This window comes from Leptosomus discolor, chromosome 1 (assembly GCF_034619465.1).
Source record: "Leptosomus discolor isolate bLepDis1 chromosome 1, bLepDis1.hap2, whole genome shotgun sequence".
NCBI lineage: Eukaryota > Metazoa > Chordata > Aves > Leptosomiformes > Leptosomidae > Leptosomus > Leptosomus discolor.
The window spans coordinates 33,535,830-33,554,791 of NC_141391.1; the positions used below are offsets into that span (position 1 = coordinate 33,535,830).

The 18,962-nt window shown below is 40.1% G+C and overlaps 1 protein-coding gene across 1 annotated transcript in view; it reads left to right on the forward strand.

Annotated features, from left to right (window-relative positions):
* Positions 1-18,962, forward strand: part of EPSTI1 (epithelial stromal interaction 1) — a 45,715-nt gene that overhangs the window by 14,672 nt on the left and 12,081 nt on the right. The window contains exons 4-7 of the mRNA XM_086478742.1: positions 1,238-1,311; positions 1,951-2,034; positions 7,708-7,781; positions 18,445-18,538. Of these exons, the coding sequence (XP_086334868.1) occupies positions 1,238-1,311; positions 1,951-2,034; positions 7,708-7,781; positions 18,445-18,538 (326 nt within the window). The remainder of the gene's footprint in view (positions 1-1,237; positions 1,312-1,950; positions 2,035-7,707; positions 7,782-18,444; positions 18,539-18,962) is intronic.

The window sequence follows — 18,962 nt, forward strand, 5'->3', positions numbered from 1 at the left end:
ACTCTACAATGCCAGCTGTATGCTTATAGGTACTGTAAGCTTGTTGCTTGTATAATGTATGGCCAGTCTTTCTTGAGAGCTTAATCTTATGGAGTTATTTGTGTGCATAGAAACGTTGCCACACTTAGGGAATTGATCTTCCATTCACTGAACCTCACAAAAGCACCTAAAGATTAGTTACTTTCCATTAGTAAGCAGAGAACGCTACTTTAGTGAAGAGTGATCCCTCCTGAAAGATCTAGTATAGTTGCCTTGCATCTCGAACACCTCAGGTAGTTCCAGATCAGTCCAGCTGCTTCTGTAGAATTAACAGCCACATAGTGAGGAACTTCTCAGAAACACATTAGGTGAAAATACAGCCCTCATCCTCAAAATGGGGTGGGGGCTGCTGTTGTTTTTTGCAACAACTGAGGGAATGATTTATTGACTTTCCCAAAGGAAGAAAATACTTTGGAAAATAGTACAGCAGAATAATAGAATCAAACCCACGCTCTCCATCCCTTAAAACCTATTATCACTTTGTGTGGTTGGTTTCTTTGTGTTTTGTTTGTGCGTTGACTTTTTTCTTTTTTAAAAGGCTGAACATTATGGCCAGAGCTTTAGATGTTCTCAAAAGAGAGCCTGTGCCTTTGGAAAGGGCACCTTCTGCTACCTGAATATGAATATGAGGTCTGTGGGAAAAGGCTTTGATTTCCATTTCAGAAAGGGGCTTCTTCCTCGAGCCCCAAGATGTTACTTAGAAGATATTCAAATAATAGCATCCCATTAGAGTTGGCAGAGACTCCAAACTCCTAAATTTGATAAAAGAGAAACTTTTTAGCAATAAAATTTCTGACTCTGTATGTGTGTGTGTAACAAACTGAGCAAAGGTGGGGAGAGCTGGATCTGAAAATGAAGACTCACCCGCAAAGCGTGACTGATTTTCTGAAAATGGAATGGCTCCTCAGTAAACTGATCATATATGGAAGGACATATTTGCTGGTAGAGTGAATGATACAGTGGATGCTCTGTAAATAAAAAGCTAGTGCTTTAGATGGATGGATAAAATGATCAAAAAGGTCTGCTGTCTGTTGTCTTTAATGTCAGACAGCTATTGTAATTACGAAAAATTTCCTGTATATGCATACATCCAATCTGTTATCTTGCTCTGTTCTGAAATGACTGGCATTTGAACTTAAAATGCTCAAATGCTCATGCAAAATGCAATGTATACTTTTTTTTTTTTTTTTTTTTTAAGGTGGAAAGGAATCAGAGGCTCAAGCAAGGCAAAAACAGCAAATGATGCTTATGCAATCTAAATACCAGCAAAAGGTCAGGAAGAATAAATTTGTTTGTTTATTTTAAGAACTCAAAAAAAAAAAAAGCTTCTCATTGAGTATTTGATATGGGTATAAAATGAACTCACTGCTGCTTGACAAGAGAAAGACGTGAAAACTGAAGGAAGCGGGAGAAAACTAGAAACAAATGTTCTGCACCAAAGAAGATGGGAAATCTGGCTATAAATATGTGGCAACCCATATCACAGATCATATCTAAAATAATAACCAGTGCAGTTGTAAAGCCACTTATATGCCTCACTGTATCTTCCAGCATGCTGCCTGCACTTCGACTAATTGATCAATGTACCACCCCATCCAGTGCTTATGTAGAAATGTGGTTCCTGTTATAAAAGGTATAAATGCTTGTAAGTTATCAATCAGCTGTGTGATTCCTTACATGGATGCCCATTTACCAGTCCTAGATTTCTCAGTCTTTGTAAAGCTAATATTGGAGGAGCTGGTGCACAGCCTTCTTTATTCAGCGCCTCATTTTAAGAAAAAAATCTGGAGACTTTCCTTAAACATGCTTTAGGTTTGAAAGATGTGCAGTACAGGAGTTAAGTCAAGTTACCTTATGTGTTCTTTGTATATATACATACATTAAATAATTTTCTGTATTTATGTCATACAGCACAAGAGAGAAGAATATGTAAAAGCAAAAAAGACAGCTGAAGAAGCTGAAATCCTGAAAAAGAAAGCAATTCAGAGAGAAAAGGTAAACATGATTGGTTACTGCAGGGTTGGAGCCATATAACAAAGTTTGTGTCTTAATGCTTGATGTTGCTGAACTACAGGGAACAGGCTAATTAAATTAAATGGTAGCTCTGGATTGCATCAAAGAGTTAGGAAATCCAATCCTCCTTCTCTTTGTAGCTGACTGAAGGATGCCTGACGTGGTGTTCTCTGGGGCTTGAGCATTCCTAGGGCTCTTCAGAAACTCCAGCCTCTCAGTTGCATCCATCCTGAAGAGTTAACAGAAAGGGAGAACACTAGGGTCATGATTAATGTTGTATATATAGGTTATATAGTTCACTTTGGCATGAGCTTTCTCTGTAAGATGAGATTGTGGACAATGGTACAAAGACCTTATAGAAATCCATAATTGCCTGCAGTACACATGGCAAGAATATATAGCAAATCCAGCCTGTCATGGTGGAAGAGACATCCAAATCATGAAAAGGTCGGTGTAGTCTATCTGCATTGTGCTGAGTGCACCCTGAAATTCAGATGCCACTCCAGCCCCTCTGGGGCTTGCGCAGTATGGGTATTGCTAGTATGTAAGACCACTTTTCTTTCTAATATTCACCATATATTGAAGCCAATGACAGCTCTCTTTCAAATCTTCAGTTTTATTTTGCATTTGTTCTTTCCTAGTTATTCTCACAAAGCATCTTCTCGCCCTGTGTGCTGCATAAACCTTTGTAAAAGTTCATTCGTGTCTCCTTGGGGGAAACCAAGTAGCATTTGCTTGAGAATATAGCATGGAATCTAACTAAAAAAAAGAAAAGAGGAGGAACATGATACTGATGTGCACAGTAGTAATGAGAGAAAGGGAGATTTCAGGTTTGCAAGTTGTGTGTCCACAACAGTAAAAGTGATCGTCTGTGCAGAATCTGACTGCTGAGAGTTAATTAAAAAATCATCGCTACTGGATGGCATACAAAGGCATGCATAACCAAAAATAGCCTTAATTGCCTGTAGGTGAGGGTTAGTCTGTTCTCAGTCTTTCAATGGTTAGCATTACACTTTGGGGATAAGCCCATACACAATAACTCACAGGGGCAATAAAATCGTGTCAAAATGTCATTAACAGTTACCAGCTCATGTATAGCTCCAGAAGCAGTGATGATAGCAATGGTAGAAAGAGGATTAACTATATTTTATTCACCTATTAAATTGTTTGCCCATGGGAATTGGACAAGAAAAATGTTGCAAGACTGCTATGATTTATAGTTACACCTAGAAAATATATTGATGTATCACTTTTGTTTTTATGCTCTTTAATTTCTTTATCTTCACTCCCACAGTTTATAAAATCTTTATAGATGTTGTAGATAGTAAAACTGTAACTATCAGTTTCTTCTAAAGGAGAATGCAGTATCATGGCAAACAACTTTGCCAAACAGACTGTTCAATTTGAATAGATAAACATACACCCACAAAGCAAATAAACGAAACAGAGGAGCATGAAAGGGAACTCTTAATTTGAGTTTGTTTATTCAGGTTGTCCTCACAATAGAGTTTGAACTGATGAAGATTTCTGCTTGGAAGATGTTTATATATTAAAAATTCAACTCTGTGTTTAAGAAAAGCATGCTGGAAAGCCACTAAAAGGTGTCGATTTGGCTATCTCACCCTGCTGCTGCTGAAAGGCTTCCGAGAGCTGAGGATGACAGGAAAGGGGTCCTAAAGAACTGGTACTGTATGACCAACTTTGGGCACTGGTTACCACAGGAAAGGAACTTTTTTTTTAATGAATAGATCTGTAGACAACTGCACCTGCAAGGCATCAGCAGAGAGCATGTTTTTCTGCAAATTCACAACCCACCTTTCTTGCTGTCCAGTCCTTTTCCTTCAGGTTATTATTGATTCAGTAAAAAAACAGATTGTCTGACAGTCTGAAAGGAGATTATGGCTAGCCAGCTTTATCGGCAGGGGCCCTGAAACTTTCACAGCTGGAGAGCTGACAAACATGAATAGTGAAGCCCTACAGACTAATAGATGATGACTAGAACGGGTGCTGGTACTCAGCTCCGTTCTTCCTTGATTGTAAAGATGATGTACTGTAAGCCAGTGCTGCTCATGAACATCAGATCTGTTTATGCTGGTTTTGCAGAGAAAAGCAGTATCCAGTCTCCCGTTATCTTTGTGACCGAGAGAAAACCGTGTGTCTGCCAAAGCAATGCCCAAATGTGGAAGGTCTGCCTTACCATCTGTACGAGTCCACCTGCCTGTCTCTGTCATTCTTTAATTAACCATGAGGTTAGGTGCTGGAGTACCAATGCTCTTGGCATCTGCCTTGTCTCTCTCCAGCTCCCAGAGAGAAGAAAGGTGGATCCTTCCCCCTCATTCCATGTTCTACAGGACCTGTTTGTGTGAACTGGTACTCCGGTCTCTGTGTGTAGCAGTGAATGGGATTTGGGATCCTGTGTGCTCCGTGTCAGGCAGCTTGTCCTGGAACTGCTTTGATTTGTAGGTTAACCCTGAGCTGCATGAGTTTGGATATTCTTCTAAGCTAGTGATCTTTGAGTGCTCACTGAAATAATTCTGGGGAGACTTTGTAAAGTTAGCAAGGGGGACCCTATGTCTGTGTTTGTCCCTAGTGCTGAGGCGTGTGCAGAAAGTGTGGGAGTACATGGGAAGAAGCATTATTATTGTTTCCTCATTATATTAGTAGCAGACGTCTGCGGTTGCATATCTTTTGCGCAGTGATTCACATTACAGATTTTGACCAGACCAAACCACAACTTCTTTTTGTCTTTTGGGTGAAAGGACTGTCAAAGTTCCCAATAAAATAAACAAGTGTCTGGTATTTGGCTTCTGGTTTTTTAAGCTTTCTGCATTTGTGGTGTGCACAGAATAGCATAACTTCAGTGCACTGCTTATTTCTGCTTCCTGCCATTCAACCTCTGTTCCTGTTACCCTGCCTTTAGCATTTCCTTGTATATTGTAAATCTTGGCTAAATATTAAAAGTTTCAAAAGATTTGAAGTGAAAAGGCTCAGTGTAATTCTACTGCATGCAACTTTATTTTGGTCTTACATTACGTAGTAACAGTCCTGCCTCCTATTTAGAGTAACCTATAATTTCATTATATTCTTTATCAAATCATGTGCCCTTTAATTTGACTGTGTTGATCAGCATGAATGGCTTTTTTTGGGGAATTTGTTAAAACCAGGCACTTTACAGACCTTCTGGTAATGCTTTTCAGCATGTTTACCTTCAATATCACAGCTGTTCCACTCTTGGCTTTGTTTTTGAAGACCATGCCAAATGTGGAGGGCTTTGGCAATGTATATTGATAGATGGCCATTACTTAGAGAATGTCCCACTCCCATTGCCTGTCATTTGTACCTGTCCTAAGCAGGGGTCCCCGGGTAAACCTCCAGAGTGGAAAATAGTCCCACCAGCCGCAAGTAAATAATTTCAATATGCTGGAGTTTTCTTCAGGCACCGTTCTGGTGGTAGAATACCTGTAGGGTATTTCCTTCTTTTCTATCTAGTGGGAGATGAAGGATTGTATTTGTCAAAGTTAATATCACTGTGTTTTTCTAGCTAGGAACCACGCCACAGAAACCCTGGTGAGTTTTGGGTTTGAACTTTCAGGAGCCTTGCAATATGATGGTGGATCCCATGTCAAATGCTTTTTCAGAGGTGAAGGCATCAGCTTCCAGTGTTGAGCAGTGATGGGGAAAAGCCTGGGAGTTATTACTGGTGTCTTGTGGGTACCAACGTCACATTTGACAATAGATGCCATCAGATTTCCTTTCTTCCTCTTTCATTTCTTTCCCTGTAAATTCTTAAGTTGGACAGATGGGTGGGAGTCTTTTGCATTAAAAAAATTGTCTGTCTCTGCGTGGAGGGGTTAGGAGTAAACAAGTTATCACTTGAGCACTATCAACATTTACCTATACTGTGGGATGATACTCCTTACTTCAGTCTGATTATTTTGTTTGAATTGCATCAGTACTTCATACATTCTGCCACTGTCTCAGCATATCAAATGACTGAGCAATGGGACATCTTATTCAGAGATTCATCTTCCTCCTTTTGTTTATTTTCCTATTGCTTTTTTCCAAATAACAACTTCTAAGTCATTTGCCTTCCAACAGTTTATGTCATTACAGAACATAGTGGCTCTTTTCCGATCTGCAGACATCTGACAGGATTTTTTTTCTTAATCCAATTCATGCTGAGGAGGAATTTGCACTTGTTTTGCACATCTCTTCCAGACAGTCATTCTTCATCCAATTAAAAAATACCCACCCTCAAATCACTGAAGGCAAAGTAATTGAGTAACTGCCAGTAGAATTGGAATTTTTCTGAAATGTTATTGATTGCAGGACAGGAAGAAAATGATGGGGGTGGGGATTACAGCCCTGTTCCTAATACCACTTTCCCCTTTACACACACACATCCCCCCCCGCCCCCCCCCCCCCCCCCCCCTGCCCCATTCTACCTGGCCTTGCACTATACCTCTGCCCAGGTACAGTGTCCTGTCCCTGATTTGTGGCTCTGAACAAATGGGCCATTCCCACCTACAGCTCCCTTCTCGTCTCTGCAAGGTATTGTCTGAATTTTCCAGGGCAATTCGTTAGGAGCAATGTCTGGTTGCTGGGTTACCACACGGTTACTTTTTCTCATTTTGAGGGTGGGTGACGAGCAGAGTGACAGGCCAAGGTTGTAGTTTGCTCAACATACTAGTCGTTGTGAACCTCGAGTGGGAGCTCTTGTTGGAGCATCCCCCCACCAACTGCAGCATGGGAGCTTGTGCTCAAAATATAGCAGGGCTGAAATCCTGGTTTGGCACTTCTGATTTGTGCTTTTAATACTGAACTGTCTTTCGACTGCACTTCCCACTGGACCTACCTACAGCCTGCATGACAAAAAGAAACATTTGGCCTCCTTTTGACTGGAATTTAGCTTGAGCTACATATTGCTGTTGCAGCAAGTTACATAATTTCTGCCTTATTCTAACATTTTATTCTACTTGAATTTGGGGGGTGGGCAGCTTAGACAACCCTTTCACTGGAAATGATGCACAATTTTGTATTAAAGGACTTAATCACTTGTGTGGTATCTAGATTTCCAAAGGAGTTTTTTGTTTCAAGGATTCAGTTAACTCTTGCACTGGGCATGGTATCTGAGGCAGAATAACACTAGTTAAATCCAAATGTCTCCCACTTTCATCTGTCGTAGCATGTGTTGAACTGTCCAGTACCTAACACTGCTGAAGGCCATTGGTCTATGTACAGAGCTACAAGTACTCATGTCACTGCACTTTCAGTGCTACAAGACTATCATCTGCTTTGGTGCGATGGTTTGTGTCCTCTGCCTTCTTACTAGGACTAATATTGCATCAGTTATACTGAGAGATGGCCCCAGCGATGCTGGGGCATGAGAACTGTGAAGGCTCACAAGGCCTTTTGTGAGGATAGATGGGTCTGCCAGGAGCACAGTGTGATTTTCTGTTTCAGACTGGTCTCTTGAGTGGGAGCTGTTTGGTCATATCTGAATATTTTAAATTTGAGATTGGGTCACTTCTGTACCCAACTGCTGCAATAGTTGTTTTAAAAAACAGAATATTGAAATACATGAATTGAATAGTCAATGTTTGTTTCTGACTTACTGGAAATCTTGAGTATGTTTTCCTGTTTTTAATACTGTAGGCAGACAGACTTGAAGTTAAAAAAAGACAACAGGAAATGCAAAGAAGAGAGATGTTCCTTGAAGATCAATATTAGTAAGTAAAATTTGAAACTTATTACCTAAAATTCCTGATCAGCTTGTCCTTTTGTTTTGTGGTTTGGGTATTTTTTAATTTGTTGCTTTTGTCTGGTTTGGGGCTCAGGAAGGATTTGGCTTCTGTTGCTGTCTTTTCACTTTTTGACTTCAAAATTTTGACTTCAGGGCAAGAGGCAATGGGCACAAACTGAAACACTTTTTTACTGTGAGGGTGACTGAGCGTGGGCACAGCTTGCCAAGGAAGGCTGTGGAGTCTCTGACCTTAAAGATATTCAAAAGTTCTGGGCAACTGGCTCTAGGAGCCCTGCTTGAGCAGGGGGTTGGACAAGATGACCTCTAGAGGTCCCTTCCAACCTCAAACCACTCTGTGATTCTGTGAAATATTCCAAGCCTCCTCCATACCTTATTCTGTGAGAAATTTGATTCAGTAGATTTCTCTTAGCTTCTCAAAATATACACTTTGAAATGAAAACTGAATTATAGAATGACTTTGTGCTTTCTTTCTCTAACTGAATTAATATGTGATCATTCAATCCAAGACTAATTATTGAAACAGGATCTAAATTACATCTCCACCCATTTATTTTAGTGACTAATAAAGAAATCTAACCCACATAGAAATAATGAGGACTTCCTATAATTAGCATAGTCCTACAGCTCAAAGGTAGCTTCCACTGTGAAGACCTGTTTCCTGAGAATACCTCCTTAATGTCAGATTTAGATATGGCTTCACTCCTGCTGTAATTAATTCCATTGGCAGTGAAGTTCCTGCCTTGCTAGTTCACACTACCCTATTTATTTCTTTTTAACTGATGCAAACCAATTCTATCACATAATTAACACACAATGCTGTTTAGTCACCTTTACCTTTTTTATCTTTGGCTCCTGAAATTACTCACCTGTGTTCTTAGCATGACTGATTGCTTTTTCCTCCTCTGTGACCTTTAAAGGAGTAACTTTTGTCCCATGCTAGTAGCTCTAGCTCCTTCATCGTTTGCCCAGGCTCTGTTCTCTAATGTATAGGCATTTTAGTGCTTTCTCACTGATCTCAGACTTTCTTGTCTTTTTCCTTTCACTTCTTCCCATTTGGCTTTAGGTACAGCTCTTTCCTTAAATACATTGCCTGTGTTTGTCTCTAGATATTGGCATTTTACCTGCTGTTTGTCCTCTGTTTGTCCCAGTGTGGATTTTCCACACACACACCCCTTGATTCCTCAGAATTTCTGAAAACCCTGCACAGCTTTAGATCTCTGCCTGTTTCGGACAGACTAGACACCTTCATCCTCTTTGAGCCTAACTCAACAACCTCATCAGATCTTTTCAGTGCAGGATCCTCAGCTATGGGACTTGCTTTTTCCTGAGGGGATTGTCAGGGTTCTTATCTTCCCATTTAATCTGATCTTTTGTCTTAAGGCTTTTTCAGTTATGAACAGAGATATATCTCTCCCTTTCCCTCATCCTCCCCGTCTGTACATTTTTTTGCTTAGAGTGAAATGAATTCTGCTCATCAGTGCTTTTTCCATTAAAAGTAAGTTTTGTTCTGGCAAAAGCAGCCCAAAACCCTCGGAAACACCTTCGTGGGGGCAGTGGGTTGGTCCCTAGGTGGTGCAGGAGCTCAGGCTGCCTGGGCACCAGGAAGGAGATTGGCTGGCAGCCATTCTGTCCACTGCTTTAGGAAAGCCTTGTGAGCATTCAGCTGGTGTCATCTTAGCAAACCAAACTGACTGATGCAACTGAAGGAAAAGATGGACTGTCAAGCTCCATCTCTTGAGATTATGTTCAACTATCAGAAGATTATTTGTATGTACTATGATTGAACATACAGCAGGTGGGCCCCGTAGATACTGCACCTGGAGAAAGCGTGCTGAAAACCTACCTACAGTGAATGCAATTTTGGTTAGGCAAAAACCTCCCATGCTGTACAGAGTGACACTAGTGACTTCCTGGGTCTGAAGGAATCCTCTGGTGGACAACTGGACGTTGTTGAGGTTGCATTGCTAAGATACTTTGGCATTATGGAGCACGGCATCCAGGAGTAATGGAAAGATACTGTGCAACATCTCAAATCTTGTAAAGTAACTCCACTGAAGTACTTCTGGTTATTAGAGACATGTTCATGTAAAAGTGCTGGGTATTTAAAGACGTGCTTTTGCCTACTATGCAAAAATGAGTGACTCATTACTTCCATCATCTAAGACCCTATGTCTAGAGGCAAAGAGAACAAATATGAGGTTGTGCCCCTTTCCTTGCTGTCTCTGCTAGAGTATTTTGATCTCCTTCCCTGCTTGCTGGGAGAGTGGGGAAGGAAGGTCATGGGCTGCATATAAAGCAATGACCTCTGCAAAGTCATGGCCTGTGGAGCTGTTTCAAAAGATAAGCTGCCTTGTTAGTCTGTCCTCTATAAGCATCTGTAGCTGCAACATCACAATTTTCCTGAGGAAATCAATGCCTACCAGCAGTCTCATTAGCTGGGAAACCTTTTAAAATTGATCACCACCTCTAGCTGTATCAGCCTCCATGGGGTGCAGCCCAATCAGTACCTCTCCTATATGAAGTGCCGCTTCGATTTGATAAGAGAAGGCACTTAAGATTCTCATGTCATTCGCATACTCTGACAATAAATTATGATGCTTCCCAGAAGTTCATTGTTCTGATTAAATTCCTGTCACTATTAAAAACAAGAACTTCTCGCTGAAATCCACTTTCAAAGGGTGTAACATGAAGTAAGTGAATGCCAAAAGGAAAAATTATCTGCAGCTTTGTCCACTGTCTGCAGAATAGAGTTATTTCCTATCTCTTGAAACCCTTGTTTGCTTCTTTGTGTACAACTGGCCCTTGAAAGTCAACAATATCTGTTATCAGATGTGTATTTGTTATCAGATTGAGTAAGTGTTTGTGTCTTGTGAGAATGAGGTCTAGACATGCATGCAGAGTGCTGTGGAAAAGTCTGCAAGCCTCCCTCTTCTGGGATCAGCAGCCTCTCTGACCCAGGTGGACTCAAAGTCTATTAGGTGACTAAAATAGACGAAACTCACAAGGTATCTCCTAAAACAGCTGTGTATAAAAAGCCTGAAGAGCACACAGGAGCAGACTTTGGGCAGGGGAAGTTGCTGCATGGCAGAATTGCTACAGCCTGTATTAACAGAGGAGAAGCACTTGAGGGATTTGATGGTGATAGTGTTGCTGTGGTTCTGCCTCTGCAGGTGCCAGATCTAGAAAATAAGGAGTACGCATGCACTTTTCTACTGGAGATGGCTTACACATGAAATGGAATCCTTCCTTCTGAGTAATGGTGTCTGGGATGCATTTTACATTGATTCTGTGATAGCCTGTGGTAAAGACTGTGTTTCTGTCAGAGTACATTAAAAGATAATGAATGCTTGCGTTGCCCATACTTTGCAGTTGCTAATCCTTTTGAGGAAAGGACTGAGTGTCCATCTTTCCAAATCAAAATGAAGAAGTTAGATGGCTGGCTCAGGACTTTTCAGGACAACCCTCTTTAGTTAGGACACAAAAAATATCATTTAAACAGTAATGAGGGATGGCCGCTTCATGACATGCTTTTCTCTGTGGCTTGCTGTGCAAGCTGTATGAATCTCTGAACTGTAGCATGTCATGAATTGTCTCACCATAAAGTTTTAGCCCAGCTCTCTAGTAAGGTGCTTTTATTTAATTTGGATTTGACTTCCCAGAAACTGTAATGTTGGATGTGGTCCACTGTGTTTCTAATAGCTGTCTACCTATTCATGTGATGGGAAAAGCAGTCTAGCACATAGTGTTTCTTTATAATAGTACATGATGTCTGTTGTATCACTTCATTTTTCCCTTTGTTACATATTCATGCCTCTGCTTTTGTGAAGGTTGTACTCCTGTAAAAATTCCTGGCACTGCTGCATTCGGGTACATGTGTGCACTCAATATATTCTGCTCAGAATTTGGAGCTGGGAACAGAATTTGCCAGAGTGCCTCCAAGTGCGTATTCCAAACACAATGCAGGAGGTTTACCAAACCAAGCAGATATACACATGCCTGCCAAAGCAGTTTTCTCGAAAGTCATAAAATGCAAGAAAATAAAACCTGAATCAAACCAGAGTTTTTATTTATTTATCTATTTTTACAGGATAGATACTAGTGTCCTTGCCAGTTTTCAGTCCCCTAAGATGTGTGGTTCAAACAGCAGGCTGGTAACAAATTTTCCCCACAGAAGTGCAAATATAAACCTGACCAGACTTTTAATGTAGGTTGCTAGAGAGAATGAAAGAGGGCTCACACAAAAAGGGTTTTGCAGTCTTGAGAATCTTTTGTTTGCTTCTTTTCACCACAATGGTCTTCGTTTTGTTCATTTGCTCTTGATTATTTTAAGCGTTGTCAATTATTTAGCTAACAGGCAGAAAACTAGGCTTTTATAGACATCCAAAGGGACTCTCTTGAGTGTAATAATGAAGGCAGTTTATTGAACGCCTGTGAGGTTGCTTTCTAATTGTACGCATTAATCTGCCCATGCAAGCTGGCTGAAAATATAGAAGCAGATTGCACATGCAGATGGAGCACACAGAATGGAAGATCTATGCAGTAGACTTATACAAAACTGCATTTTCCTTAAAAGTGGATTTATGCTTATTACTTCAGATAATAAATGAAACTTGATGTCTAAAATAACTTGCAAGAATATTGGATGAGTTGGTGGGAGGAAAGAATAGCCTAGCTGTATTATTTCATCCAGTCAGGAAAACAAAAAAAGCAAGTGGGTTGACAGGAAAGATTAGTTTTGGGTGTGGGTGGGAAGTGATGAAAATAATTCTGCTGAGAAAGTTCCTTTTTTTTTTTTTTTAAACCTGATTTTGTAGTTTTTTCAAGCCTTATACCTAAAATGAACTAGTGCTACATTTTTTGTTCTTACCCCCAAGAACAGGAACACATGCTAAAGAACTTGCAGACAAGAAAGCCTACCAGCCAAAGATAGCACAGTTTTGATCACTTTCATTAGATTTTCCCAAGTCCTCCTTAGTATGCTTGTGCATTACTCCCAGTGAAGTCTGTGAATACTGCATTAAGCTTGATATGTGGCTACTGGAAGGATTTGTTCCGGAAAGCAAGTGAAGTAAACACCCAGAGGATGGCCTTTTCTTCCTGGTAAAGGACATTGCAGAAGAGCCATCAACATCATACAGGAGTTTAATAGGTTAATTATTTCACATTGTAATTTTTCACCCTATAGCTTCCAGCAAAAGATGAATCCTCCACCCACACACGCACACACAAAGATGGACATTAGTTCATGCTGACAACTTTGCACGTGGCTGATGTTTGGTTTTAATTCTTACCCAAAAGTGGACTCTGTCTTGCAGGTATGGGTTAGAGTTGAGGTACAGGAGAACCAGAATCCGTGTAGAGTTGAGGACATGTTTGTTGCTGTCAGACAGAGATGTTTTTACTACCTTGCCCCTTTTCATGGCCCAGCTGTGGGAAACATGGCAGTTGCTTGTAGCTTCTAAACTTATTTAAACCTTGTAAACTTCTTGCTGTGGTATATCTTCACAAGGAGGAGGAGATGTGAGAGGGGAGGCATGTTAACTGTATACCAGCAAAAGCCATTGGTGTTCCCACTCAGGCTACTTGCAACTTTCTTAGCAGCTTCATTTTGAAATACGTACCTTTGGTGGGATTATTTTTACAAATGGTATTATCGGGCTCTCAGCTTCATTTTCATTTTAGCAAATGATTTTCATTAGTGAAAATCCCAACTACACCTCCATTTGGAATCTCTTTCTCCAACTCCCAACATAGAATCTATAGGAAACCTGCATAAATGGACAGAAATCTCACTGACCTTTGCATCAACTTCTGGAATTCCTGTATTTTAACCTCTGATTTTGTTAGGCCGCGTGACAGAGAAGCAACAATGGCCCTAGTACCAGCCAGCCTGCCTTGTGGGTCATAGCAAGTGCCTGACCAGGATGCATATGGCAGCATGTAAGGCAGAGCCCCCACTGAGGAAAGAACAAGGGCATCAGTAAGAACACACCCACCATGGACCTTACTGAAATGAAGGGCAGGTTTTCTTGTGGGTAGGCCTTGGTAGTGTTAAGCAACTAATCTTAATTTCTGAAAAAATTGAGGAAGTTGTCCAATTAAATACGTTGAAGTGGAGAGAAGTGTGGATATACTTGCTGGTGCTGCAAAAAAGATGCATCTTGAATGAAATTCAGGTTTGCTATTTGTTTTCATTTTTGAGAGGGGGAGTCCTGCTATTGTTTCAAAACCATCATGAAACTTCTCGGCAGATGTGTGAAACTAACATTATGTATGCATTATGCATGGTTCTTAGTTTTTCAGCTAAATTGGAAGAAAATGGTGAAATATCCCTTCAGCATTGCTTACTGGCAATGAATTTGGAAGCTGAAGTGTCCATGTCATTCAGCACTAGATGCTACCTTTGTTATCTTAGTAACTACTCATGTTGTCTCCTCTCTGAAAAGGCTATAATGATTTACCTGGCTTGGGATTCTTTATTTTTATTTTTTATTACTGTTTTTAAATGTCTCTTAGCATACTTGTGGATGTTCGTTAGAGCAGAATTGTAATGCTGGAGATCCTGCAGCTTGAGGAAACTAGGAGTTCAGGAGCTGTCTTGTTTTCAGTAGTAATAAGAGTGGCCATTATTTTTAAAAAATTGTCAAGAAAAATAAATAGATTTATGATATATGTAAAAGTCTTGTGCTGCTTCTTTTCAAAAGCACTGGCATAAAAGCCAATATATTTTTCTGTATCCTGGCATTTCAATATCTGTCAATTAAAGTAAAAGAATTAACTGCCACTGGTTTCATTGGGAAGGAGTAATGAAGGTTACAAGAAGCCTTTTTAATTGATACATTTTTAATGTTAGTCTTTAAAACAGACTTAAAGCCAAGAACTTTATGTGTAGGCAAAAAAATTATTTTCTTTACATCTTTGTTCTGAGACAAGTATAGTCTCAAATGACAAGCATAGCAAGCGGAGCTGTGTGACTCTAGGGCACAGGAAAATACTGGGGCCTAAGTCCATGTGTTTATTCATGTCCCTAAGGATGAATCCATTTCAGGATTGGCTCTTCTGTTTGCCTTGTCTATGTGACAGGAGTTAAGACCAAATGACACACAAGGGCCTTATTCTGCGCAGGATTTTAGACCTCAGGTCCTGCAACAAGATCACTTGTGGGTCTTCAGATCTTCTGCAGTTGCTGGATCTTCCGCAGACTTCTGGGGTCAACTGTGGAGATTTCTGCTTCTCAACTGTCAAGGCTGGTGACCCTGTTTGAACATGGGAATTCCTGCCTAGGCCAGAGGAACCTAGGCTCACTCACTTTTATATCCACCCTGTTGTCTCACTCCGGTAAGAATATGGGAACACATGCTTTTAGTCCCAAACAATAAGAAATGTGTATAGATTCCCTGATCTACAAGTGAGTGCAGGGTGCCAACTCTAATCCTTAAATTACACCGTTCTTAGTGGAACACCTAGCAAATTCATGTTTCTACATTTTACATGTACTTGGTTGAGCTTCAAATACATGCTTTTACGTAACAGCTTTTATGAAAGGACTCTGCGTGAAGAGTAGTTGCAAAATGTAAAGCCATATATCTGAGGACCACAGGAAGCATCTGAAACATGGGCTGATTTCCAAGTCCTGCGCTGTCTCCTCCTAGCACATTACTCAATGATCCTGGCAGCAGAGTCAGTATTTTCCCATGACAGCTCTTAAGAGATTTTCAGCCCCCTAATCCAGTATTGTGCTCACTCCTCCATGGGTCCATCTGTACTAATAAACACAACCCTGTCAATCACTGTCACTTTTGTGGCCAACAGGCCTGTGACTGCCTGCTTCCCTTGCTAGCAAACTTTTTTACCTCCCAAAATCTGGCAGTTGCATCCAAAGTGCCTCTTGGGAGTTACTTGTGGTTGATATTCGTTTCCGGACAGTAGCCAGGAGTTATTTGGGAAAGTGCTGTTTAGAACAGGTCAAAACTATTCCAGAAACTATTACTACAATATCGATGGTTGAGTTCCCATGCTAAGAGTATTGCTTGGTGATATTAAGTGTACTAGTATGGGAGTAGCCTATTTTAAATAGCAGAGCAAAAGTTTTGTTCCAAATGGTGTAATGGGAAACAGGGCTACTGAAAAATACAAAATACCCTCATAAGGTCACTCCAGCTTAACCAGTGCTTCTGAACCCCTCTCTTCCCTTCAACCTGTTACTTAAAGGGCAGTGAGAGGTCAGGTTAGCCGCCTGTTAAGTGGGTGCCATCTTTTTGGTGTGTCTAAATTTTGGATCTCCTTTTGCCTGGCTAATTTTCAAGGATATCAGGGTGCTGCTGTATTCCAATTAATTTCTTCAGCTCATGCTCTTCTTTCTTTAATATTAATTAGCTTAGAGGAGCATGTTTTATTAGCATCTTTGATTAGCCCTTGAAGTTTTAGCAAGCGAGATGTTGCTCCAACTGTTTGAATGTGGAACACCTATGGACACTTCTATATGCTGATTTCCTTCTGGAGATAATGCTTTCCTCTCTGGAACATTAATTGAACTGTCATCTCTCTTGATTTCCCCCTTTCCCTTCAGCATGGCTTACGCTGTGCTCTGCATTGTTATGACTATAGGTTTTACTATAAGAAACACCATTCAGACAATATTTTGACAGTCTGGCAACTCCAGATGCATTGCTGGGTTTCCATAGAGATGATACACAACAAGTTAACATACATGACTGACTTGACTGCGTTTGTCTTTAGTCACGTTTGGAAACCTGAGTCCATTTCTTGTGATAGGGACATTTTAATAATGTATTACTTAATTTGGTGTTTTAGGGTGTTTTCTGTATTCAAAGGCAAAGTGCACAGTCTTGCTGAGAAACTTTATTTGCTACCACTCTTATAATCATCTTTTCTAATACCAAAACTGAGTTAGCTTTTCATCTGTCAGTGTGCTGGTCTGGGAAATGCAATATCTTAACCCTCCACCCCATTTTTATGCAAATAATGAGAACTTCTACATACCCCATGTCATTCTTTTGCTGCTTATAAGGAATTAGGACGTCCAGGTATACCCACAAGTTGCCAGATATTTTTTTTTTTCAGAGCTTCAACCTTCTCAAATTTATTCCAGGCTTTCTATAGAAGTTCTTAGTCTTTCCTGTGTAGAAATAAATTGTTATTTTAGACATTTTAGCACAGGCAGAGAAACACAAATTCTGCAATATAAAACTTCAAGATCCCAAAATTATTCTGTGCAATCTCACCATTCAACCACTCCTCTTTCATGGAAAAAATGTGTGTGCTTAATGTTTGGGTAAGAAGATTATTAATTTATTTAACCTTGATATACAGTGCTTGATAAATCAGAGAATCTTATGTTTCACTTGGTTCTTTCTGTATTGTGCATTGGCTATGTTAACTGCCCAGGTAATGGATTAAAGGGAGTGAACTGGGAATGCTGAGACTTTAAAAGCATGGCTTGCTACAGCTTAAGCAAGTGCTCTGTACCTGAACTGGTAACACGGTTTTGTATTGTGTAGAGTAGCAGAGAAGAACTTGTGGGTTCTGGTTCTTTTTCCCCACTTCTCCTTAATATACCCACTGACCAGCAGGACACTTTGAAAAACAAAATGCTTCTACTTACCATTTTGGATCGTGGAGTGAAAGATAAAAACACGCTTGGCAATCTGTTTCAGCAGTTAGTCATCATCATTCTTTGGCAGCCAAGGCTTTTTCTCCAAGGTTAAGTAGCTGTCTTTGGTAGTGGCATCTTCTCCCCGACAGAGCTAGCTGGTTGCCCTGTAAGCAGAGTAAGTCTTTGTGTTGAATGACTCTTGAAGCACTCTTTCTGCTCTTGCTTCAGTACTTTCATACTTTCCAAAGCAGAAATAAAATTTCCTCTTTCCTCTAACTCTATTCCTTTGAGTGAGCAAATACTTGAATAAGTATGCCTGGGACTGCAGGTTAGGAAGCTGATTCCTGATCACAGCACTGAAATTCCTGTTCCTCGCATTTGTCCATGTTGTTGCTTGTGACTTTCTTTAACTGCACGTGGTTGAAACTGTGAGCAAAATGATGCTACTTTGAAAATCTGGTTTATAAGGGATGCGACTGGAAAAATAAAACTGCCCTTGCAGAATAATAAATGACAATGTTGTGCAATTCTTCTTCAACTAAAGACAAGCATTCTTTTTTCAATATGCTACACAATTCTTCAAAGTCTTTCTGCTTGTTAAGGCTGCATTGTATTAACCATGAAGGAAAATTCCTTAAAATAATCCTTTAAATTACATATCTGAGATTCAGTGAAGCAGTTGCATTGTGATGAAGTCCAATGGTATGTGAGTCTGTGTTTTAGCAACTTTACAATGAGGAATGAAAGCATAGCCCCTGTAGACCCCAAATATGCAAACAACAATAATTGTTTGCTTAAAAATTCCTCCCAGCAACTGTCTTATCCACAACATAGGTTCTGTGTCCTCTGTCTCATTTCATTCTGTTGTCTCCATAATCTATTGTTCCACCTGTGATGTTTTTCAGCAGTCACATGATAAAATGTCTAGGCTAGATTCCAAAGGTTGAATAAAAAGCCGTATTTATTTTTATGGAAGCACTAACAATTCTATTTGGATTGGATTTCTTTGTAGCAAAACCGATGAATTATTGAACAGATTGGACTTCAGTTTGCCAAAGAGTGATTCCTGTCAGATTGCTAATAGTGGCCCAGAATCTACAGCATGGGTAAGCAAAACCATGGCATGTGCTATATTTTCTGTCAGCTTTCCAGGTGCTGTCAATAGTGTGAAATTAGAATATTCTAATTGAGCTTAATTGCCTAGATATAACTCAGTGAGTACCAAGGAGTCTTTCTGAGTGAATGAGATTGCCTACGTTGTCTCTTACACACTGGCAGAGTATCCTACGTAGTATGGGACTGCCTTTATGACTCACAGATCTCTCTCTGATAGATGAGAGCTGGATTTATATTCTAAGGTCAGATTAGAATCTTAAATGTGCTCTGCACCCATCCATTGGTGGCAAGCTTTTATGAAATCTCAACTAATTCATGTCAGTGGATGCTTTACTGCATTGAAAATCTAGTCAGAAGAGAAGCTTATTTCTCACTGCATCCTAAAAGTGATTCCATTGCCTGCTTAGGGACTTT